The sequence below is a fragment of the Equus asinus genome, chromosome 17 (assembly GCF_041296235.1).
Source record: "Equus asinus isolate D_3611 breed Donkey chromosome 17, EquAss-T2T_v2, whole genome shotgun sequence".
NCBI lineage: Eukaryota > Metazoa > Chordata > Mammalia > Perissodactyla > Equidae > Equus > Equus asinus.
In genome coordinates, this window is record NC_091806.1 from 11,706,103 (window position 1) to 11,732,637 (window position 26,535).

At 37.9% G+C, this 26,535-nt stretch overlaps 1 protein-coding gene across 3 annotated transcripts in view; it reads right to left on the reverse strand.

Moving 5' to 3' along the window:
• CKAP5 (cytoskeleton associated protein 5) overlaps window positions 1–26,535 on the reverse strand; it is a 94,785-nt gene that overhangs the window by 22,138 nt on the left and 46,112 nt on the right. For all 3 annotated transcript variants that reach the window (XM_070487604.1, XM_070487606.1, XM_070487605.1), the window contains exons 12-28: window positions 25,940–26,068; window positions 25,264–25,446; window positions 18,771–18,884; window positions 18,372–18,482; window positions 17,311–17,403; window positions 14,964–15,149; window positions 14,422–14,516; window positions 12,067–12,124; window positions 11,852–11,977; window positions 10,903–11,042; window positions 10,586–10,760; window positions 10,026–10,139; window positions 8,357–8,485; window positions 4,478–4,672; window positions 3,948–4,083; window positions 2,814–2,902; window positions 919–1,044 (exon numbers count right to left, since the gene is read on the reverse strand). In XM_070487604.1, the coding sequence (XP_070343705.1) occupies window positions 919–1,044; window positions 2,814–2,902; window positions 3,948–4,083; window positions 4,478–4,672; window positions 8,357–8,485; window positions 10,026–10,139; window positions 10,586–10,760; window positions 10,903–11,042; window positions 11,852–11,977; window positions 12,067–12,124; window positions 14,422–14,516; window positions 14,964–15,149; window positions 17,311–17,403; window positions 18,372–18,482; window positions 18,771–18,884; window positions 25,264–25,446; window positions 25,940–26,068 (2,199 nt within the window). The remainder of the gene's footprint in view (window positions 1–918; window positions 1,045–2,813; window positions 2,903–3,947; window positions 4,084–4,477; window positions 4,673–8,356; window positions 8,486–10,025; window positions 10,140–10,585; window positions 10,761–10,902; window positions 11,043–11,851; window positions 11,978–12,066; window positions 12,125–14,421; window positions 14,517–14,963; window positions 15,150–17,310; window positions 17,404–18,371; window positions 18,483–18,770; window positions 18,885–25,263; window positions 25,447–25,939; window positions 26,069–26,535) is intronic.

Here is a 26,535-nt window from a genome sequence, read left to right on the forward strand (position 1 = left end):
AATTAAAAATGCACATACCATTCTAGGAGTTTAATATAGATGTACTCACATTGATGCACAAAGACCTACATTCAAAGATGCTTACGGCAGTATAGTTTATAAGGTGAAAGACTAGAAGTAACCTACATGTTCGACATAGTGGGCTGGGGATAAAGAGAGGTACACACATATGATGAACCAATAAAAAGAATGAATGTATATACGCATGCAGATATGGAACAACATTTAAGATAATTCAAATATCACTAAAAGAAAAAATAAGATACGGAACAAAGTATGGTATGTTCCCATTTGTGTAGAAAGAGGCCTATATATTTGTACATACATGATCCTATAGTTACGGAATGATATTTTTAGTCATACACATAAAATCTGGTAATAACAGCCTCCCTATGGAGGGAGAGTGGAATGGGGGACACGCTTTCACACGATACTCTGCACTTATTGTACTGCTTGAATGTTTTTTAAAACAATGTATATATTTTGAAAGATAAACTGCCTAATAAAACCAAAATGACATCAAAAGAGAGATGACTGAACTAGCTATTTATAGTCACCAAATCTGTCTTTTAAGGTATCAGGTACAAGAAGGATTAAAGAAGTAGCCTACTACATACGTGTAGTTGATAAAAATCAATGAATAATTTCCATTCTTTGATTCTGAAGATTTTTTTAAAAAACCAAAATACTTCTATTTCTATTTGGGGGAAAAATAGGCAGTAGCTCCATTCTGTAGCTTCTTTTCTAGGAATTAATGCTCCCATAAAGTAGTCTTAGAGAAATAATTTATAAGCAAAAGATTCAGTTACTTACTAGATATTTCACAATGCGAATTTCAACAGCAGAATTATTCTAGATTACAAAACAAAACAAAACAAACAAGCAAAAAATTCCTGAGGATTCTTATCCCTTCCTTACCTTTAATCCTTTTTCATCTTTCATTCTTTGCTCCTTTCCATTTGGAACAACAATAAAAATAGGACCAGATTTGTCTTCATCTTCCTTTAAGCTGGTTTTGCTCGGCGCCTTCTTCCCTTGGGCGCTCTGCAGCCAAGGTTCAGGGAATACTGGTTAGCTGGGCTACTGCTCCTTGGGAACACGAAGCTGCTGCCCAGTAAAAGGGCACCATATAACCAGAGACATCTCTGTGTGTTACATTCCACACACAAGACACAGATGAGCCACAGAACCCTGCATATATTATGTTTTTGCACAGGTTTTCTAGAAATGTTTCTAGCAGTATTCTTAAGTCACTGTTGGTTAGTCCTTGGACTGGCATGTAATGTAGTTGGAAAAGCTCTATTATTTTACATTGGTCTGGGTCACAATTTTTGTTTATTGGATAGATCTTTTCTTTCTTGAAATCTTCAACACCATTATAGCTCTTCATATTAATGACATTTTGAATGGCATTCACACATTTCACATCAATTGAGAAAGACTTTTTGTTTCTCTGCATATAAAATATACCTGTCACATCACTGTAACTGGAAACCCTTTGAATGTTTCTAGAGAAAGTTGCTAGAAACATTTTAAATACTTAAGTTACTCAAGTGGTTTTTAAAAATAATCTAAGATGTAGAATTGTTGCATCAGACAGAAAGAAGATAGTGAACACTTGGTATAGATATTTAAGGTAATATTTGATTTTCATTACCGGAACTATTATTATTATAAACATAGCAGGAGCCCACTACTTCTAGTAGGCCAGAATTTCTTTCTAGTTCAAACACTGAAGTCACTGAGTCAAAACAAATATTAGACCATTTATGTGAAATTGCTTTGTAAACTGCAGAAGACTGGGGAAAAAAAAGTATGGCATTAAGAACAGAGTCAAAAATACTTCAAAGCACTTGTGATCAAAATACTAAAATAAGCACTTGTTAAATCTGGGATGAGGACAGGGAGGAGGACAAGAAAAGAACAGCTTCACTGGACAGTTTAGAAGATAACTACCCACTTAAATTAACTCACTAAGTTAAAGGACCCACATACAGGGGAAAGGAAACAAATAATTGTAATATTTAGACGAATGGCCACAGAGTGCCATTCTACAATGAGCATGTAATAATAAATGCACTTGGTAATAAAACGGTTTCTAGTCTTCTTTTTCATCAGTTACATGCAGTTAATGAAATAGTTTCCTCTACTTATACTTACGATTAGATTTACTACTGATTGCACAGTTCTGGAATTTTCCTTTTGTAAGTATTAAATAATGAATACCCTAAATACAGCGACGAGCTCTGAATCCTAATATAGAAACTGACGACAATTTGCTGTGATTCAAAAACTTAAATGAAAAAATACCCAGGGGATATTTAAAGTTAAGCATTTGAACATCTTTCTTGAAATGTCTCACTCTGTATGGATGCTAAAAGGATTGGTGATGCATCAAAATAAGTCCCCATGGCGCAGGAATGGAAGGTACATCAGAACGCCTTCTAGTGTGACGCCTTAACTGTGCCGAACACGAAGGAAACCGATCACCTTCCTTCTCTCAAATCACAGTCAGCCTGAGAGATTGTTCTGCCAGAGCTATGCACGATTTCCTTCTCCACTACTGCAAACCTTCCCCAAAGATCTGCATGACAGATACCATGGCAACACCTCTTGAGAGCAGGGTGTCTCTGTTTTGGGGACTTATTAACAATGATGCACAGAAACTTGTATAAATAAATACTTTATAACTTGATAATATCAAGAGTAGTAATGTCCTTCCATATATAATATGATCTTTCCTAACAGCGTGACTCAATGTATAAAACACACTTAAAAGCAATTCTACGTCCAAGCATGTGGCGTTAACATACCTTTGCTTTAGAGGAAACTCCTGGAGCTTTGGCCTTTTTCGGATCTTGCTTGGGTTCAACAGTGCCAGAAAGAGAATCTTCAACAGGTGCTTTGAGGAAAAAAACCATGTTCATGCTATAAATATAAACTCTAATATCACGTTATTCTGGGAAGATTAAATATATAATGATGAGAATGCCTGTAGTTTTACATGTATCAATTTATAAGATGTTTGCAGTTAAGATTTTTTTCATCTTTTTTCTCCCTCAAATTCTCTTTAAGCCTAACCTCAAGAAATTAAGCAATCTGCATCTGCTTTACCAACATTTAAACTGTAGTTTTAAAACTATTTTCTAAATAGCAATTAAAAAAATCTTTTTGCTAGATTGTTACTTCCTTAGGGTAGGGTCTGTCACATTTGATGCTCAGTATTTACTACAAAGCAAGATTCCAATAAATGTTATAATTGACTATATACTTTGTTACCAACAGTTTTACACATGTAAAATTTCTAACTTCATAGCATCAACAATTTCTATTCCACTAAACAGAATAATATGATTTTGTTTAAGCAATAGGTCTAGAAGAGAAGTGGTTACAGATTAGAGTTTTTTTAATGATGGAATTTTAACACCAGGATGAAGCAATCAAGAATCTTCCCTTAAAGATTAGTAAATGGATCAACAAACGGCCAAGTGTAGCAGAAGGAGAACTCATCTGGGACTAAGGGGAATTCTGTGCTAGTTCAGGCTGGCTGTCTGGCCTTGTGGAAGTCAACTTAACCTCTTTGGGTTTCCTCAGCTATTAATAAAGGGGATTAAGCTAGATGGTTCCAATTCCCTAACTATAATATCCAATAGCAGAAAACAGTTGTGGAAACCTTAAAAATATGATGAAATACTCGCTTTGTAGAGTATCTCAACCTGCTACTCCAAAATTCTTTTTTGGACTTAGAAACCAAATTAGTCATCTTTGTATCCTCAGCACAGTTCCTAGCATAATACTTGACAAATGTTTGTGGAAGGAGGGTAAGGAGAGAGGGAGGGCTTGGGTTCTAAGTTGTGAGGAAACACGGTAAAAATGAAGGCTGGATTTCTTTCTAAAGTTCCCTTGGGCTGCCTCCTTCCGCAGTAAACCTCTCAAAACACAGTTACCTGAGGCAGGCTGGAATTTGGCTGGTGCTGAGCCTCCCATTGGTTTGGAAGTTGCTTTAGCAGTTGCAGCAGGCTTGGCTGGCATGTTAGCTTTGGCTTTCTCTAGCATGGCCAACACCTGATCTTTAGAAGTTGGCTACGGAGACAGTATAACAGAAGAAGTGAGAGGCCACATAAATGATACACTCATACTGTGCTTACTCATAGATCTGCTGTCAAACAAACCACTGTGCTCCTAGTTTTGAAATACCAATGAAGTGTAAGGGAGGCAGCTCATAAGGCAAGAGAAGTAAAACATTATGATGTCACACTAAATTAGCTACCATTCTAGAAGGTCAGTTTTCACTTCTGCAGAATCAGCAGGTTCTTTAGAAGTTCTACACTGCTAAATATCATATTTTTGCTCTCAATGGGATTTCAAGTTGAAACGCCTAGGAGGTAATATGATCTTTTGCCTATATAAATTCACGTTCAATATTTTTCTAATGGCTTTTAACAACAGCAGCAGTAGCAACAACAAGAAGTAGCACCTTTAGTTTCCCAGTAGCCTTGGCCATTTTCTCATATCCTAAATGCATCATGAAGAACGGCAAGGCATCTTGGGCCTTCTTTCGCACATCTCCGTTGCGATCCTCTAGGCAGGAGTAGAGATGAGGAACACAAAGGATAAGGTCTGTGGGGGTGGAACGAAGAGTTGGTAGTTTCTCAGCCAGCCAGCCCAGAAGCTGCCAAAAGAAACAAAGACCAGTTATAACTTCAGGTGAAAATTATTATTTATGATCTCAAGCTTAGTGATTTTATCAGCACCAAACACTGAATTAGTTCTTACACTACAACTTTCCCATTTGAAATCAGTAATTTTCATTGTTCAAGAACTGTGCTATATTTAAATAACATATGCAGAGATGACAATCTTCTTGAAGATAAGGATACAGTTCTTTGGATCATATTTGGAGATTAAATTATAAAGTTTTAATAGCTCAAATCATTTTAAAGACGAGAAACTTTTCTTCTTTTTTGAAATTCTAGAGAAGATGCAAAACACTTATTTATTTGATCAGAAGATGACAAGTTCTAGCAGGACTTGTTTTCAGCCTTACAGCAAGTTTTTCTTCATACCTCTAAAACAATTATGTTTCTTTTTTAACTGCAAATTTTACTGAGGCGACTAGATTCAAATGCAGTAATAAGAAATACTACAGAGGATCCTATGCACCCTTTACCCAGTTTCCTCTCATAGTAACACTTCCTGAAAATCACTGTAGGATCAGAACCAGGATACTCACATTGATACAATCCACAGATTTGTTCAGAATGCTCCAGTTTTACTTGTTCTCATTTGTGTGTGTGTATATTTAATTCCATACAATTTTATCACATGTATGTTAGTACATCCACCATCACAGTCAAGATTTTGGAGAGTTCCATTGCAAGGATCCCATTGTGTTCTCCCTTTTATAATCATACCCATCTCCCTCCTCCTTCCTCTCCCTAATCCCTGTTAACCACTAATCTATTCTCTGTTTCTAAAATTTTGTCATTTCAAACATGGTTGTAGACATGGAATCATAGTGTGTGTTACTGTTTTGGATTGGTTTTGGTCACTCAGCATAATTCCTTGGAGATTTATCTAAATTGTTGCCATGTATCAGTGATTCATTTCTTTTATTGTTAAACAGTATTACACATATGAGCATACAACGGTGTGTTTAAACATTTAGCTAATAAAAGGCTATCTGGGCTGCTTCCAGTTGTTGGCTATTATGACTGAAGCTGCTATGAACATCCGTGTATGGAGTTTTGTGTAGACATAAATTTTCATTTTTCTGCAATAAATGCCCAAGATCGTAATTGCTGGGTCATACAGTAACTATAAGTTTAGTTTTATCAGAAACTGCCAAGCTATTTTCTAGAGTGACTATACCATTTTACATTTCCACCAGCAAAGTGTTCAAGTTTCTCCATATCCTCTCCAGCATTTGGTGTGATCACTATTTTTTATTTTAGTAATTCTGATAATTGTGTAGTGATATCTCATTGTAGTTTTAATTTATATTTCCCTCATGGCTAATAATGTTGAACATCTTTCATGGGCTTATTTGCCATCTGCATGCATAGCCTCTTCAGTGAAATGTCTGTTCATATCTTTTGCCCGTTTTCTAATTGTTTTTTTTTTTTACTGTTCAGTTTTGAGAGTTATTTATATATTCTAGATAATAGTCCTTTACCAGACACAGAGTTTGCAAACATTTTCTCCCACTGTCGCTTTTCATCTTCTTCAAATGGTCTTTTGCAGAATAAGTTTTTAATTTTGATGAGGTCCAATCTATCAATTTTCCCTTTGATGGGCTGTGATCAAGTCTAAGAGTTCTTTGCCTGAAGAACGTTTATACCCTGAAGGTTTTCTCCTATGTTATCTTTAAAAATTCTAGGTGCCGGCCCCGTGGCACACCCGTTAAGTGTGCACATTCTGCTTCTCAGCGGCCCGGGGTTCGCCAGTTCGGATCCCAGGTGCAGACATGGCACCACCTGGCACGCCATTCTGTGGTAGGCGTCCCACATATAAAGTAGAGGAAGATGGGCACAGATGTTAGCTCAGGGCCAGTCTTCCTCAGCAAAAAGAGGACTGGCAGCAGTTAGTTCAGGGCTGATCTTCCTCAAAAAAAACAATTCTATAGTTTTATGTTCTATATTCAAGTTCACAATCCATTTTGAGCTAATTTTTGTATAAGATGTGAGGTGTAGGTTGAGATTGATTTTTTGTCTACGGATGACAGTTGTTCCAGTCATTTGTTGAAAAGGCTATCCTTTCTTTTTCCACTGAATTACTTTGATAACTTTGTCAAAAATTAGTTGATCCTATTTGTGTGGATCTATTTCTGGGTTCCCTCTCAGTTCCACTGATCTGTGTCTATCCTCCCCTTCCCTTCCTCTACATCAGTGTCTTGATTATGTTAGCAATATAGTAACCCTCATATATGGTAGAGTGATTCTTTCCATTTTTTTCTTCTTTATCAAGATTGTTTTAGCCAGAATTTAAATTTTAAAATAAGCTTGTCTTTATCTATTAAAAAAACTTGCTGGGGCCGGCCAAGTGTCATAGCGGTTAAGTTCACATGCTCTGCTTTGGTGGCCTGGGGTTCGCAGGTTCAGATCCTGGGTTTGGACCTACATACCGCTCATCAAGTCACGCTGTGGCAGCATTCCACATACAAAAAAAGAGGAGGACTGGCACAGATGTTAGCTGAGCAACAATCTTCCTCAAGCAAAAAGAGGAAGACTGGCAACAGATGTTACCTCAGGGCCACTCCTCCTCACCAAAAAACCCCCCCAAAAACCCCAAAAAACCAACTTGCTGGAATTTTGATAGGAATTACATTAAACCTATAGATCAATTCCGTGAGATGTGACATCTCTGCTACGTTGAGTCTTCCAAATCCATGAACACGGCACGTCTCTCCAATTGTTTGGGTCTTCTTTGAATTCTTTCATCAGTATTCTGTAATTTTCAGTATACATATTCTGTATTTGTTTTGTTAGCTAAGGATTTCATTTACTTTTGAACAACTGGAAGTGGTATTGTTTTTAATTCCAGTTTCCACATGTTCACTGTATTATAAAGAAATGTGATGGATTTTTGTGTGTTGATTTTTTTTATCCTGCAATCTTGCTGAACTCAATTCTGGATTCTAGAAGTTTACTTGTAGATTCCTTGGGATTTTCTACGTAGACAGTCATGTTATCTGCAGTTGGGATAGTTTTATTCATTCTTTTCCTAACCTGTGTGCCCTCGTTTCTTTTTCTTGCCTTACTGCAGTGCTTAGAACTTGCAGTACTATGCTGAGAACAGCAGCGAAAGCGACATCCTCGGCGTGCTCCTCACCTGCGGGGGAAGCATCTCGTCTTTCACCACTAAGTATGATATTATCAGTAGAGGGTTTTTTGTAGATGCTCTTTAACAAGTTGAAGTCATTTTCTTCCATTACAAACTTGCTGAGTTTTTATCCTGAATAGGTGTTGGATTTACTCAAATCCTTTTTTTGTGTTAGCTGATAGGATCATGTAATTTTTCTTCTTTAGCCTGTTGGTATGATGGATTACATTGATGAATTTTTGAATACTGAACTCTACTTTTATGTTCTGATTAAAACCCCTTATTTTACCATTTAAAAGCTCAAGAAAGGAGAACATTTCACAAAAAGGCTAGTCCTTTAAAAAGTTTTATTGTTAAAAAAGCATATGAAAGGAAAAAAGAAGCACATGAATATGAAAGCCCCAGGAATTTGGTTTCACTTTGTCAACCATTTGCTAATGAAGCTCATTCTATCCATACGTGTGTATTTATTTGGTAGGTCCAGTCTGCTAAGAAGATCAAAGACACAAGTAAAGCACATATTTGTAGTACTAACCTCTTGCCTCAAGAAAGGATTTTCCTTTTTGAGTTCTTCAGAAAGATCTTCTCCCTCCAGCCATTCCTTCATGCCAGTCTGTTCTGCCCAAGCATTCACAGTCGCTAGGGCAGCAGCTCGAACATTGTTCTGAAGGGAGGAGAGAATTAGCAAAGATACCATCAATTATGGTTTAGAGGTAAGGAGGGCAGAGCTTGTCACTTTGTGAAGATGAACAACGGGGGTTTCTCTAAGGTCTACATTAACACGCTTTGAACCATCTTCTGAAACAGAATCTAGTTCCACAGTCGTACTAAAACTTCAAAGTAAAGTAGAAACATAAAACTCCAAATTGTGAAGATCTTGTACTCAGTTAATTAGGCAACACAATGACCTGGGCATAAAGTATCACGTAAGGTGAACGAACTCTTAGGTTCTGTTTCCTGAATCTCTGGGGGCTCTTATGCCCATGGTTATCTGCCAAAGAATGTAATTCTACACGTTAGCGGACTCATAATGGTTAGACTGAAATTACTAATAATTTAACTGAACATTTTTTTTTCTGTTTTGTTTTTTGAGGAAGATTAGCCCTGAGGTAACTAGTGCCAATCCTCCTATTTTTGCTGAGGAAGACTGGCCCTGAGCTCACATCCGTGTCCATCTTCCTCTACTTTATATGTGGGATGCCTACCACAGCATGGCTTGCCAAGCAGTGCCATGTCCGCACCTGGGATCCAAACCGGCAAACCCCAGGCTGCCAAGAAGCAGAATGTGAGAACTTAACTGCTGTGCCACCGGGCCGGCCCCTTAACTGAACTTTTTAAAAATTAATTTGCATTCATAGAATGAGAAGGATTTATTGACAGAAAAAATATTAAAAGAGCTCAATTCCTCACATTAAATAAATTACACAAACAATAAAGAGACATTCAAATATTCAGTCTAGGGCTAGATATTAGAGGCCTACAACTTTCAATGAGACTAATTCTAGGACTGTGAAACCACAAGTATCTTACTGAAGTGCTAGAAATCCTGCTCTAGTGGTTCAGGGAGAAAGATAGAAATAAATACATCCAAAAATCCATATATTTATTTACTCTTTATACCAATACTTTTTTCTCCCCTCTGAGGAAGATTAGCCCTAACCTAACATCTGTGCCAATCTTCCTCCACTTTATATGTGGGTCGCCTCCTCAGCATGGCTGATGAGTGGTGTAGGTCTGCAGCCAGGATCTGAATCCGTGAACTTGTGCCACTGTAACAGGGCACACCAAACTTAACCACTATACCACGGGGCTGGCCCCCTACACCAACACTTCCAATAATGATGTCATAACAATAACAGCGACCATTTTTTTGAGTGTGTGTGTGTGTGTGTATATATACATATGGGTACCTTATGTACAGACTCCTATTTAATTCTGTAAGAATGAAATTTCACAGATAAAGAAACAATCTCAGAAGATAAATAATTTATCTAAAGGTCACAAAGCTACTAAGTGACATATCTGGTCACATTAATACTGCCTGGGAGGTAAACATGTTTACTATTTTCCTCCTAATATTCTGTTCTCCGCCAGGTTTATAAACTGCTTACATGTGTCTCAAACGTGAGAAAGAGAATTATTCTTAGCCCAGGAGTACGGCTGGCCTGTTCCAGAGCAGGGCTGTGGAGAAGAGTCAGGTTTACCTTGCTGTCTCCGAGGACTGTGATGATAGGGATGCCTAAGTTCTTGACATGTTGCTTGATGTTCGGGCCCATGGCCACTGCCAATTGCTGGAGGATGTTCAACGTCTGCTGCACCTGAGTGGAAAGAGCCAACACTCTATGTTCAAGTCAGGAGCGAACCGTGTTCACAGTTTTGCAAGTTTGCTGCTATACAGGCAACGCAGTTGCATGTTTCTGGCCTACTTAAGAGAAAGGGAAATGAGCTTGTTATGATGCTACTCTAATTAGCTTAAGAAAATCCTAACATAAAAAGCCAAATTTAAAACTTAGAAATTAAGCATGTTCAGGGTTTTACATAAAGATATTTAACATTAGAGTCCTGTAAAAAGCAATGTGATTAATAAACCTGCCATCTACCAACATATCTGGAGGCACACATCAGAAATTAAAGGAAGCTATTCCTAGTTCAAAGCAAATAAAGCGACCACTCATTTTCTTGCTGGTGAAGCTTACACTGAAAAGGAACCTCCTGCAGGAGAGAGGGGGGAGAGAAAAGAACAGGCATATGTTGTTCTACGTACCAAGATTTTATTTGAATCATTGAGACGACCCTTCAAGGCAGCTGGAAGTTCACCTATATTCGGTTGGATAAATTTTGCTTCATTGATAATAGCTGCTACTTCATCTAGGCCTTCTTTCCTGATCTTCCAATTTTTGTCACCAATCTTAGACACCAACTCTGAAGTGATTTTATCACTGAAAAAACAGAAGACAGAACCCTTAATTCCAGACTCCTAAAAGAATAATGATGTCAAAGAAGTACCCTTGACTGAGAAAGAGAAGGCACCATTAAGAATTCAGTATAATAGCTCAAATAAACCATTTGCAACAAACCTACCTGATTTCTGTTCTTGGCAAAAGATCTACAACATCATTGCCCGCATCATCGGGTTCGTCTCCATCTTCTCCTTCATCTGTACCACTTGTGCTGTGTTTGGAAATCCCTCTGGTTGGAGCAGGTGGGCTCTGTCCCTGCATCTACACACACAAATAAATCAGTGAGGCTAATGAACCTGGTGAGGGATATGAGAACAAACAAGTTAGAGAGTGGTGCCTATGTCAAACTTTCATACTCCTTTACAATACACAGGACACATTTCAATTCCTATTTAGATTCCAATTTTGAGACTACAAAGCCAAAGGAATTTTTATACAAACCTATTTGAAATGACTTCTCAATCATGATCTTTTTTTTTTTTTCCTGAGGAAGATTAGCCCCAAGCTAATCTGTTGCCAATCCTCCTCTTTTTTTGCTTGAGGAAGATTAGCCTTGAGCTAACATCTGTGCCAATCTTCCTCCACTTTATATGTGAGTTGCTGCCACAGCATGGCTGACGAGTGGTGTAGGTCCAGGCCCAGGATTCAAACCCCCAAACCTGGCTGCTGAAGCAGAGTGCGCCGAACTTAACCACTACATCACAGGGCTGGCCCCATGAAGCTGTCTTTTGGCTTGTATGCTCAAGACAAGCTAGAGCAAGTCTGCCAAAACTTAGCAATTTTGATTAGTCTATCTGAGGAGGGTCAAGTTTCTTTTATTTAAGAATTTTTTAAATGTTATATTCAATGTACTGTTTGAATAGGTAGTACCTTTAAAATTTTTGAAAAGAAGAAAATCTGCCAACCTATACCACATTCTCTTCCACATAGGCTTTTGCTTAATTTCTTATGAATTCTTCCCAAGGATACTTTATGCATATAAAAGCAAACACAAATATTCTTCATTCCAAAGGGTTAGTATGAACATTCTCAAGTCCACCAATAGACTGTATCATTTGTGGAACCTTTACCTTCTCAAATTCTGCATCTATCTGGGATAAGAGGGCAGGCTTCTCATCCTCAAAGAACATTCGCAAAGAGGGACCAACATACAGATACATCACGCCAAGTAGGGTGATGGCAGAAGTCCTCACAGCCTGGCAGACGGAACAAAAAGAACTTTACAAACCAGAGCAGAGCCACAAAGACGGCTGTTCTGTCCCTATATGTGCTGGTGTGGACTCACTGGGTTTGTTGCAGCAAGAGCTGTCTTCACATTGCTGATGAAAGCTTTCACATTCAACCTAGAAGAAATAACATTTAGAATTAAAAACAAATGAAACCCTCAAAATGCTCAAGAATTTCATGAAGCCAGATTCTAGAACTGGCTCACTTTGGCTGTGTCCCTGAGTCTCACCTATACTCTCTTTCCACAGTCATTTAAAGTGAGCTTTAAATACTATGTGCTAATTACTCCTAAATCCTGTGCTGACTTCTCTCCTGAAGTCCAGATTCTATATCCCACTGCCTTTCTGACACTTCCATTTCTATGCCTAGTAGATGTCCTATATCTGTCAAAACCAAACTCCTCATTGTCCACACCCCAACCCCAAAACCTATTCCTCCCACAGCCTTCCCAACCTCAGTAAAGAGCAATGTCACTCTTCTAGTTGCTGAGGCCACACTTAACTCCAGAGTCACCCTTGACACCTCTCTCTCTTATGCCCAATATCCTGTTCAGTTCTACTTTCAAAACACAGCCTGAGTCATAATACTTCCATCTCTATAAACTATGTCTAAGCCACTGTAATTTCTGACAGGATTATTCCAACAGCCTACTAATTAGTCTCCCTGCTTCTGCCCTTGATCCTCACTATCTGTTCTCTCTGACTGTAGTCACAATGATCCTGCTACTCTTCTGTTCAAAATCTTCCAACGGTTTCCCAACTTATTCAAAACTCTGAGGCCCTGCATGACCTGGCCCCTCACTCATCTCACTCCAGCTACATTCCGAAGAATAATCATTCCTTGTTATTTTTAAATACATCACACGTGCTCCTACCACAGGACTTTTGCAATTGTTGTTCCCTTGGTCTAGAATGTTCTTCTCCCAGATTGTCACAGCTAGCTCCCTCATGTCTTTTTTTGTTTTTTTTTAAAAGATTTTATTTTTTTTCCTTTTTTCCCCAAAGCTCCCTGGTACACAATTGTATATTCTTAGTTGTGGGTCCTTCTAATTGTGGCATGTGGGACACTGCCTCAGCATGGCCTGATGAGCGGAGCTATGTCCGCGCCCATGATTCAAACCGGCAAAACCCTGGGCCGCCACAGTGGAACGTGTGAACTTAACCACTCAGCCACGGGGCCGGTCCCCTCCCTCATGTCTTGAAGGTCTCTGCTCAAATTCCATAGGTTCAGGAAGAACTCTTGTTTCACCCTATAGAAAACAACACATCCCAACCACTCCAAAGTGATACCACTTAACCCTTTATCTTGCTTTATTTTTTATACCTCCTGATACATTTTTTACTGCTTACTGTCAGTTCCCCTTACTCAAATAAAAGTCCAGTGAAAGCAGGAATTTAATCTTATCCATAATGTATTCCCAGGGCCTGGAACAAATGACTGGAATATCACAGGGGCTCAAGATGTAGTTATTGAATAAATGAAAGATCACAGATGAATAAAAAAGAGGAGAATATTCACCTGGCTTTTATGTCACGCCAAGAGATAAATTTTACATCAAAGACTACACATTAAGAAGGAATTATAACAACACCCTCAACTATGAGAGGACAGCACCACAGATACTGACCTAACAAACAATTCTTTGCTTGAATGACAACTTCTAGAGTTGTAGTTCTTCACTTGGTAGAACTCAAAATACTGGTTTGCAAGCTATTAAGAGGCACGTTGTGATAAACAGCAAGGCACAGCGAAAGGCAACACAGCACAGCAGTCACAGAATGCTTAGATTCAAATCTTTGGCTTTGCCACTTCCTAGCTGTGACTTGGGGAGATTATTTAAGCTTTCTGTGCCCTAGTTTCTTCATCTATAAAACGGATAATAATACCTCACGTGGTTTTTATGAGGATTAAATCGAACGAATTATTACTTAGCAAGTACCTGGCAGAAAGTAAGCTCCATAAAATTTCATTAGATAAAATAAACAAATGTGTTCAATATGCAAATAAATTTGGGAAACAGTGGGGTGAACAAGTTAAGCAAGCTTCTCTACTGCATGACCTTGAGAGCGTTTAATTCACCAATGTGCACTATGGATCCTTAAACAAATACAATCATATGTAGTAATTTCCAAATATATTTCACTAGAAATCCTTGGAACTGGCTTTTCTGTGGGACAGTTATTAACACTTGAGGAAAAATAACTTAGGGACCTCTAATGTTAGTGGATATCAAAATGCAGGAGCACAAGCCAACACTGACTTTTGAGGAGAAGAGGTAGTTTTGTTCTATATAAACTGGACAACCCAGTTCTAGCGTCTCAGAAATAAGCAGAAACAGCTACAACAAATATAATCACCAGTTAGAGATTGCAAAGCATTTCATTATTTTGTACTCAATTTCTTTCTGACTTACCCAGAAAAACCAAATTCTTTTATTGCATTTGACAGCCAATTCAGGGTTTCTGATTGATTCTTGGGATTCTTCTGTGAGAAAGCCATTGACATAACCTGGAGCAAGAGAAAACAAAAAACAACAGATCTGTGTTTTCATTCATATTTCCTCACAGAATTATGGCATGACATTAAGGTAGGAATAAATGAAACATGCTTTGTCTGATGCTAATACAACTGCAAGAATGCCTTAGGAATGAAATATTTAACTTCCACAAGAAAATGAGGTAAGTGACAGCAGTATTAAAAGCATTCTGGACTGTTTACAACTTTTCATTAATGATCACTCTGGATTATAATGTCTTAAGAGAAAATTACTCTTTAAGAGAATATTCTTGACTAAAGTAAATTTTAATTATCAGGCAACAGTATATTTTTAAAGGTAAAAATTAAAATGCAGTATCAAAAACAGTTTTACTTGAGAAGAGAAGAACTAAAGTTTAATTAGTAATCTTAAATTAAGATTTGGGAAAACTTAGGGAAACAGAGCTCCATGTCACGAACCTGTTCAGCCGTCCACGGTAACATACAAGCTTCGGCTATTGCTGTCATAGCTTCTTTTGCATTGTTCCCGCATTTCACATCTCCAATCTTGTCTACAAGGCCATCTAAGACAATCTGAGCTGAAGTTTTGGAAAAATTTCCCTTCTGGGCAATCAAAGCAACTATGTGAAGCTTCATCTGCATCACCTGAACACGGATAAATGTGATAAAGTTATGAAAGCCAAAGACATTTATTTATTTACCTATTTTTATAGCAGCCTGAAGATGTCCCACAGTTAGGGATGGCTGAGAACATGACCAAACTAAAATCAGAATTTTAAACAAAGAACTAAAATAATTTTCATCCTTTAATTGTTATCAATTACATAGCTAACTGACAGCTAAGAGGAAAAAAGTCAAACCACTCAATGTTTTAAAATATTAATAAGCAATGTTACCTACATGGAAAGTTTATGAATTGAAAAATTACTTTCTATATTCTCCCTCTCTTATGATTATTTGCATATAGTACTAAACACATCCTGAAATATATAGTAAATGACCATACCAACGGCACAACTCAGAATTCCTACTAGAGTCGCCCACAGAAAAACTACAACCCTCATGCACATACACACAACAGAACTGGAGAGATTTCAAGAACTTGCAGATTTTTAAGTGGAAGAATGGAAGAAGCTGTGGAAAACAATTTAAAGATGTCAATGCGATAATGGCAGATGCATGGGACTTGGGATCCTTTTGCCCACAAATATTTCTCTTTGTTTTGTTTGAATATTTAAATAACAAGTGAGAGAGAGGATGTAGAGAAATTGGAACTCTCTTGCACTGCTGCTGTGAATATAAAAGGTACAGCCACTTTGGAAAATAGTTTGGCAGTTCCTCCAAAAGTTAAAGTTACCACATGACCCAGCAATCCCAATTCTGGGTATATACCCAAAAGAATTAAAAACGTGTTCACACAAAAACCTGTACGTGAATGTTCACAGTAGCATTATTTGCAATAGCCAAAAAGTAGAAACAAGGCAAATGCCCATCAACTTATGAATGGGTAAACAGTGTTGTATATCCATACAATGGGATACTGTTCAGCAATAAAAAAGAATGTAGAATTGATACATGCTACAATGTGGATGAACCTTGAAAACACTATGCTAAGTAAAAGCCAGACACAAAAGGCCACATACTGTATGGCCCATTTATATAAGACGTCCAGGAGAAGAAGCCATAGAGACAGAAAATAGATTAATAGCTGTCAGGGACTGGGGATTTGAGGAAGAATAGAGAGCAAGTGCTAATGGGTATGCGGTTTCTTTTTGGGGTGATGAAAATATTGTAAAATTATATAGTGGTAGAAGTTGCAGAGCTATGTGAATGTACTAAAAACTGCTGCATTGTACACTCTAAAATGGAAGGTTTTATAGTCTCAATAAAGTTGTTACAAAGAAAAAAAGAAATACATATATATATAAAATTATCTCTTGTTATTGATCTAACACACAGGAGGGAACCAGCTCAGATCAAGTGTGCTGCTTTCACCTATCTGAGAAGCTGCATAAAGAGGAGCTTCAGAAGTGGTGTGACGGGGATGAGAGAACATTCTGGGGTAGGAAGGCTCTGTGGAGTTGGAAGGTATGGATGAGGTGCTGGAACACCATGCTAAGGGAACACAGTGTGCGAGGGAGCTAAGCGATCCTAAAGACAGAACAAGAGGTTGCAGAAGAGAAGCAAAAAAAGAGACTAGCAGGATGCCAAAAATAAACCTGACACATTTTAAACTTTTGTTTTGCATGAGGTCTATGTTTATCTAGAAGGGGAAAAGGAAATTCTTCTCCTTTTCCTTCCTCTATCACTTTCCCATACTTCCTTTTACACCTACTTTTTAGACTAAATAACAGTACTGCTAAATTTGATCTCTATCATCTCTATTAATGAGTTGAACTGACAGTGTGGTAATTTTTCATTGGCAATTTAAAGACTGCATTTATCATTTGTCCAAATAAATAAGAAAGCTATCTCACTGTTTATCCTTCCCTTGAATATGTAAAGATTAGAGTACAGGACTTCTAGGCCTAAACAATGAGAAGAAAAATGCATACATACAAATTACACAAACAATATATATAACATTTATATATAGAAACTCCTAATTGCACAAAGTTATAGTTATATGTTTAATCAAAATGCACACATTCCACTGTTCATTTAAAATTAGATGACACATTGGTTGATGGAAAAAAAAAAAGACTAGCTAAAAATCATTACCAAAACTATACCTCTATATTACTCCATTGGATGATATAATGAAGTGACTTCAACAAAAGATATTAAATCTCCAATTAAAAAATACCTGAAAATTAGTTTCTTTCCATCCGGGTTTCTTGGCCAGCATCCTCACTAATGCCTGGCATGGCATTTCAGTTCTGTCCATGAGTTCAACAGCCTTGAAGTACAAGAGAGTAGGAGAGTTATGGATTAACAATGAGTTCCAAGGAAAGAGCACATCCCCAAATGAAGGAAGTGGCTCCCTCTGAAGGAGGGAGGAGAACGGAAATGAGGGTTGTGGACTGAGCTTATACAGTTTCTGTTACAACGTTTCTTAAGTTGGCTCTTTGAAATATGGTTGTTCCATTAACATCATTTAAACTTTTCTTTTTCACATTTCAAGAATTCACAATAAATTGCTCCAAGGAAAGTAAGAGAAACAGTTTTTGTTTGCCTAATGTGTGGCAGAAACTGCTTAGACATATTTTGACTTATTTGATTTTCCTAAAAACATAGCAAAGTAGGGTAGGTTAGAAGTGGTTAAATATGAAATTTCAAAGATCCACAACTCAGGTCTAAACCTGATGCGTGGCAGATGTGGGACTGGAAGCCAGGTCTCCTGCCTCAAATCCCAGCGCTCTTTCAGTTTCTCCACACCCTTCCTCGTTAGAATCACAGGATATACATCAAAATGAACTATTGTGCTCCTTTCCAACACAGAGTTTTGAAAGGAGCTTCTCATATCAAGTGATAATGTCTGTTGTTCCAATAATCATGACAACAAAGAGGGAAATACAGAAAAGGATGAGGGGTGGTTTAATTGGAGAGATCTCTTTGCCTAGTAAGTCTAATGAACAAATACTGTAATAGTAAAATTCATCTAAACCTTATAACTCAGAATAAACACTTCTCTGGAGTAAGGACTATGTTATGAGCTTAGAGAAGCCACAGAAAGCAGACGTTGAAAGATAAACATCACACAGCTAAACAAACCAATAAAAAACTCCACCTCCTCCTTAGTTAATATCCTGGAACATGTTCACTGGTTATAAAACACAGCAATTAGGACAGTCCTTCATTTGTCAATTTCCTCACTTCTATGGAATGTAGTTTTCTTTCACGCTCAACTCATCCCTAAGCACCTACCTTCTGGAACTCTTCCATACAGGCCAGTCTTTCCTTCCAGTTACTGCTATCCAGAAGCTGTATACACGTAGCAGGAAGGACAGCTGAAGCTTTTTCTTCACATACTTCTATCTGCAACACACAAAAACGTTTACATTAACAATTGTTTAAGGAAACAGATGGTGAGAACATAAAAATACCCCAGCCAAAACTACCAGAACACTCCGCTAGGGATACTATGGTATCTGAGGCTGCTATTATACTACCATAAAGGGGAAGTTTGTTCAAGGCAGTTTCAAGAAGTAAAAGATATCAATTAACTATATTTTGTAGAACTCAGGCAAGAAAGAACTCAAGCCTTCTCATAGGTATTGACTTTCCATGGTTTTATGAGCTTGAGGCAAACTGTGTCATACTGACCGAGAGCTCAGGCTCCACTATTTCTTTGGTCTCCACTCCTTTCTTGTTCTTGGTTCCAATGCTCCCTGTGCCTCCTGGTGCAGCTGGTTTCCCCTTCTTAGGTGGCCCACCAGCCTGAAAGCAAATTAAAAAAAATTAAACCATTTAAGGATTTAGAACAGTGGTTCTTAAACTCTTTTGGGGCCAGAGACTCCTTGAAAATTTGACTAAAATGAGGGATCACCCAAACAACAAAAAACATATTTAGCAGTTTCAAGGACAGACAGACTTCCTGAAGATCACTGATGGAGGAATCTGCAGACCCCACATTAAGAACTTCTAAATCAGACTGAACCAATGAGATAAATGAAGTCAGAATGATGGCCTGGAATTATATTTACAGATTAATTTGAGAATTAATGTTTGATGCCTTTAAACATCTCTAAATCTTTCCTACACTAGTAAAAGACAGTTTCTAAGTTATAACATTTACTCAATACTTAACCACAAGGTGCTCCAGTAACAGGAGAATGTATCACTCATTGTAGAAGTATCTAATTAGTGAAGGAAAAGAGGGCTTGTTATGGCAATCTTGGTGAGGGTTCTGATTACACTGAAGATGGCCATCTCACTGAATCTTTTATTGTTTTAGTAATTTTTCAGTGACCTGCTTGGGTTTTCCAAGTATATGATCATATAATCTAAAAAAATGATGATTTCGCTTTTTTCTTCTTAACACCTTATTCTTTTGTCTAATTATAGAACCTTATTAACAATAATGGTACCAGCACGCATTTTGTTTTACTTCTCACATTTTACTAGGAATACTCCTAGCACGTCATCATTATTATGCATAATGCTGACTTTTGGTTTGCTATGTCTACTGTACTCTGTAGATCTATTACTATATATTTAATCATGTGAACATAACCATCTATTTCTATGTGCTTAAGAATTTTCAGCAAGAAGATATACTGAAATTTACTATATTCCTTTTCAATGTGTGAAATTAGATTTCTTTTGATCTATATATAAATTTAGTAAATATTCTAATATTTATATCTAAACATCCTTGCAATGCTGGAATAAACTTCAGTTGGTCATACTTTTTATTGTGCCCACTGGATTCTATCTGCTATTTAAATATCTTGATTTAAATGTATTTCACCCCAGCTTTGAAAGGTCATAAGAAGACAGCAGTTTATCACAAGGTACACAGCCAACAGCAGTAACATTAACATGGCAACACATGTCGTTGTTTACATTGTTCCCTCTACTTATTTTGGGTATTTATTAAGCAATGCCCAAATCTATAGGAAGAGATAAAATGACAGAGGACCAAATTAGTCTTCAACACCCCGACTTATTCTAAAACTAATGTTATCTTGAACCTATTTTGAGCTTTCAAGGTGCAATTAGCAAAACAAAGATGCTGGTTTTAAATCATATGGAAACCTCTAATACTTGCCAGCTCATTTTAGCAGTATGATTTTGTTGGTTCCTAATAACAATCCCATAGACATTTAATTGTTTTCTAACTCTAAAAACAGAAAATTCTCTACTCTTTGAGTAACCAGAACACCTCTTCTGGATCCTTTACTGTAATAGCACTCTCTATAGAGGGGTACCTCAATTAATAAATCTGCTTATCTTCTTTTTTTAATACATGATTATCATTTACTTATTCCCAAAAATCAAGCAGCAGAGTTCTATACACGAGAACATATATAACTAAGGAATATGGTCTTTTTTCTTTTACTATGTTAACCAATTTTTTTAGTTTATGCATTTCATAACCTATTTTTATTTTTTTAGTTGAGGTTGATAGTTTACAACATTGTGAAATTTCAGTTGTACAATATTATTTGTCAGTCATCATATAAATGCACCCCTGCACTCCTTGTGCCCACCTCCAAACCCTCTCCCCCTGGTAACCATAAACAGTTCTCTTCGTCCGTGTGTTTGTTTATCTTCTGCACATGACTGAAATCATACAATGTTTGTCTTTCTCTGTCTGGCTTATTTTGCTTAATGTAACATCCTTGAGGTCCATCCATTTTGTTGCAAATGTGGCAACTTTGTCCTTTTTTTTTTTAAGTTTTAATTAAGATTATGATAGTTTACAGCCTTGTGAAATTTCAGTTGTACATTATCATTAGTCACGTTGTAGGTGCACTACTTCATCCTTTGTGCCCTGCTCCCTCCCCCCCCCCCCACCCGCCTTCCCCTGGTAACCACCAATCAGTTCTCTTTGTCTCTCTGTTTAACTTCCACCTATGAGTGGAGTCATACAGAGTTCATCTTTCTCTATCTGGCTTATTTCACTTAACATAATACCCTCAAGGGCCATCGATGATGTTGTGAATGGGACGATTTTATCCTTTTTTATGGCTGAGTAGTATTCCATTGTGTATATATATATACCATATCTTCTTTATCCAATCATCAGTTGATGGGCACTTAGGTTGCTTCCATATCTTGGCTATTATAAATAATGCCACGATGAACATAGGGGTGCATGGGACTTTTGGAATTGCTGATTTCAAGTTCTTTGGATAGATACTCAGTAGTGGGATGGCTGGGTCATAAGGTATTTCTATTTTTAACTTTTTGAGAAATCTCCATACTGTTTTCCATAGTGGCTGCACCAGTCTGCATTCCCACCACCAGTGTGTGAGGGCTCCCTTTTCTCCACCACCTCCAACGTTTGCTATTTTTTGTCTTGGTGATTATAGCCATTCTAACAGCTGTAAGGCAGTATCTCAGTGTAGTTTTGACTTGCATTTCCCTGATGATAGCAATGTTGAACATCTTTTCATGTGCATATTGGCCATCTGTATATCCTCTTTGGAAAAATGTCTGTTTATATTCTCTGCCCATATTTTGACTGGGTTGATTTTTGTTGCTCAGTTGTGTGAGTTCTTTATATATTAGAGATTAACCCCTTGTTAGATATATAATTTGCAAATATTTTCTCCCAGTTGGTGGCTTGTCTTTTCCTTTTGTTCATGGTTTCCTATGCCTTGCAGAAGCTCTTTAGTCTGATGGAGTCCCACTTTTTCTTTTGCTTCCCTTGTCCGAGTAGACATGGTATTCAAACAGATCCTTTAAAGATTGATGTCAAAGAATGTACTGCCTATATTTTCTTCTGGGAGTTCTATGATTTCAGGCCTTATTTCAAGTCTTTGATCCATTTTGTTTATTTTGGCATAAGATAATGGTCTACTTTCATTCTTTTGTATGTGGCTGTCCAGTTTTCCCAACAGCATTTATTGAAGAGACTTTCCTTTCTCCATTGTATGTTCTTAGCTTCTCTGTGGAGGGTTAGCTGTCCATAGATGTGTGGCTTTATTTCTGGGCTTTCAATTCTGTTCCATTGATCCGTGTGTCTTGTTTTTGTACCAGTACCACACTGTTTTGATTACTATAGTTTTGTAGCATACTTTGAAGTCAGGGATTGTGATATCTCCAGCTTTGTTCTTTTTCCTCAGGATTGCTTTAGCTATTTGGGGTCTTTTGTTGCCCTGTACAAATTTTAGGATTCTTTGCTCTACTTCTGTGAAGAATGTGATTGGGATTCTGATTGGGCTTGCTCTGAATCTATAGATTGCTTTAGGTGGTATGGATATTTTTTTTGAGGAAGATTAGCCTTGAGCTAACATCTGTGGCAATCTTCCTCTATTTCATATGTGGGACACCTGCCACAGCATGGCTTGACAGGTGGTGTGTAGGTCCGTGCCCAGGATCTGAACCGGTGAACCCTGGGCCACCGAAGCAGAACATGTGAACTTAAACACTACACCACTAGGCTAGCTCCAGTATGGACATTTTAACTATGTTTATCCTTCCAATCCATGTGCATGGAATATCTTTCCATTTCTTTATGTCGTCATCCATTTCTTTCAGTAATTTTTTTTTTCCCCCAAGGAAGATTGGCCCTGAGCTAACATCTGCACCCATCTTCCTCTATTTTATATGTGGGGCATCTGCCATAGCACGGCTTAATAGGAGTGTGCGAAATTTTTTTTTTTTTAAGGAAGATTATCCCTGAGCTAACTACTGCCAATCCTCCTCTTTTTGCTGAGGAAGACTGGCCCTGAGTGAACATCCATGCCCATCTTCCTCTACTTTATACGTGGGACACCTTTTGTCAAGTGGTACCACGTCCGCACTCGGGATCGAACTGGCAAACCCCAGGCCACCAAGAAGTAGAATGTGTGAATTTAACCGCTGTGCCATCGGTCTGGCCCATGCAACTGATTTTTTCTAAGTTAATTTTGTACCCTGGTGAGAGTGGGCACCCTTGTCTTGTTCCTGTTCTCACAAGAATGGCTTTCAGTTTTTTCCCATTGAGTATGTTGGCTGTGGGTTTGTCATATGTGGCTTTTATTATGTTGAGGTACTTTCCTTCTATAGCCATTTTATTCAAAGTTTTTATCATAAATGGATGTTGGATCTTGTCAAATGCTTTCTCTGTGTCTATTGAGATGATCATGTGGTTTCTGTTCCTCATTTTGTTAATGTGGTGTATCACACTGACTGATTTGCAGATGTTGAACCATCCCTGCATCCCTAGTATAAATCCCACTTGATCATAGTGTATGATCTTTTTAATGTATTGCTGTATCCAGTTTGCCAATATTTTGTTGAGGATTTTTGCATCTATGTTCATCAACGATACTGGCCTATAATTTTCCTTCTTTGCGTTATTCTTGTCTGGCTTTGTGATTAGGGTGACGTCGGCTTCATAAAATGTGTTAGGAAGTTATTTATTTATTTATTTTTACAGATGTTTGTTTATTGGCATAGGTTTATTGGCTGATAATGTCCTACTGATCTTTTCAAAAGAGGAATTGAAGGGGCTGGCCCCGTGGCTGAGTGGTTAAGTTCACGCACTCTGCTGCAGGCGGCCCAGTGTTTCGTTGGTTTGAATCCTGGGCGCCGACATGGCACTGCTCATCAGACCACGCTGAAGCAGCGTCCCGCATGCCACAACTAGAAGGCTCCACAACGAAGAATATACAACTATGTACAGGGGGCTTTGGGGAGAAAAAGGAAAAATTAAAATCTTTAAAAAAAAAAATTACAAAAAAAGAGGAATTGAAGCAGGTTGTCCCCGAGCCCCTCACCTTTTTTATTTTTAAAGACTGGCACCTGAACTAACATTTGTTGCCAATCTTTTTTTCCCCCCTTTCCTTCTTTTTCTCCTCCCACAGCCCCCCAGTACATAGTTGTTTATTCCAGCTGTGAGTGCCTCTGGTTGCACTATGTGGGATGCCACCTCAGCATGGCCTGATGAGTAGTGCCAGGTCTGCGCCCAGGATCTGAACCAGCGAAACCCTGGGCCGCTGAAGTGGAGTGTGCGAACTTAACCACTTGGCCGCAGGGCCGTCCCCTCGGCTCACCTATTTTTTTTAAAAAAAAGAATTCCTCATATGAGAAGGCCAGCTAGCATAGAAGGGTTTAGCAAGGTAAGAAAAAGTCTTAAAGTGTTGTGCCCAGGTCACTGTCCAGAGAGGCAGAAGCTGGTGAGAAAGGAGAAAACAGCTGCCAACTCCCTGTACTAGAATGCTGAAGAGACAGCATCATAAGAAAGAAAGTACACCGACCTACTCTGTAGCTAGAGATACCTGGGTTCAAACCCCAGTTCTGCAATTCGATAGTCATTCAACAAATAGATGTCGAGTCCCTGCTATAAGCCAGAACCTCTTCTATCCATCAAGCGGGGGCAAGATCTCCATCCTTTAAAGTTTATAATAGTGTGGAGAGACAGTAAACAAACAAACAATTGAACAATAAAAATATCAGAGTGAATTTTAAGAGCATGTGTAGGACACTTAACCTTGCTGAGCCTTAGTTTCCTTTTCTGGAAAAACAGGGATCACAAAACACTTATCTCAAGCGTTGTTAGGATGATGAAGTGAGATTATGCAGGTAAAATGCTTCTCATCAAGTCATGCTCACTAAGCATCATTTCTCTTCCCCTAACTCCATGCTGGGGTTCAGGGTGGGAAAAGAGAATCAACTTTTCGCATCTGCAGTAGATAACTCTATGCTTAAGAGTCCACAGGACAAGTGTTGACTAAGAGAATGCCATATTTGCCCCTGGGCGTTTCTCTCCTCTGCACTGTACAAGGGTAACAAGACTTGGGCTGCCATGGAGACTCGGTGAGGCAATTCAGCAGCATTATTAGCAAAATGACCAAGGTGTGTGTTATTAACGTTATGTGCCTTGCCACATTTTATTTCATTATTTAATGATACTTTCTGATCACTGAAAATGTACTCCTGTACCTTGTTTACCACTTTTATCTCCATTAAAGTTTCAAATAACCAAATGTATTGTTGGAATACTCTGTCATTCATTAACAGATGTTCTGCTGTATTTTGAACGTGGTAATGAGTTTATTTCTCAAATGAAATCCTATTGGAAGGACAGCCATGAACCTGAGATTCAGATCCTACCCCACTAAACTCTAATTTTTAAACCGTATTTTCCAAGTCGTCTATTAACCTTAGTAGCAGGTGCCTTTTTTAAGGGTCCTGGTTTGGGTGCTGAAATGTCTTTTGTGTCCTTATCTCCTGCAGCCCCTGAAGCAGCAGTCCTTCCGGGCCCAGGCTTCAAGTCCTTCTTCTCAGCTGCCAGTCCAACTTTCTTACCGTGTATTAGCTCTACTTTCTCTGAACATTCTTTGATCTGGAGAATGAAGTTGAGATGAACATCATTAAGCCCAACTTTGAAACACAATCACTACATTATTACTTAATAAGTTATCTAAACCACAGCTACATGAGAATTCAGAAAGCAAAGTTTCCTTTTCAACACAGATAAATTATCCAGACTTCCTGACATTTTATTTCTACAAAAATTAGAATTATAGTAAACTTACCATAACCACATTTTTGATAGGAGACATATTCATATTTACAAAGGTAATTTGCCAGATATTAGAAACAAATTTATCTTAAAACATTGTTTTCACCTCCTCTACAGATTGGTCACTTAGCTTTATTCTTTTGTTTGTTATAATGTAAAAGATATTTCTACTAATGAATCGCCAGTGGTAAATAAAATAAATTTCATGAGTTGATATGAGCATTTTTGCCTTAATGAAACAGAACAGACAAAACCATAATGCACAGAGACAGGACTATCGTCCAATTTCATTCTAATTCATTACTTAACATACCTTATCAAGCTTGAGTTTGTCCACATCATTTAAGAATGGGTTTACCGCTTTCTCACCAACCACCTTCAAAGCAGTACCCAATGCTTCAAATGCAGCATCTCTGACCTCAGGAGCAGAATCATTGATATGCTATAGTCCGGAAGTAATAAGCAAAATGATCTTAATACAAGGTACTTTAGGTATTGTCAAACTTGAGGTTGTTGGATAAAGAATTTGCTTTTTACAATTCACTAAAGCTAAGTATAGCTTTCCTTTTGCCAATTAACAGTTACTTCTTCATAAATTCTTTTTGGGTTAAGGAAACCTCTGGTAATCCATTCAGCAAGTAAGCGCTTCCTTTTCCTCCTACCTTTTATCTAAAATGCCTCACACTCAGATGATCTTCAGATACTTCAAATTGTATGCCTGTGCTTGGTCAGATCAGCTGAACACCGGTATATGCACCAAGTAAGAAACCAAATGTTCAGCTGTTAACGGAATCATAAAGCCAACTTGTGCTTTTCTTTAAGAATAGGAACACATACAGTACAAGAATTTGGATTCAGTTTCCAAAGCTCCTGAACGTCTGCTCCTCAAAAGACCATAATCTACTGACA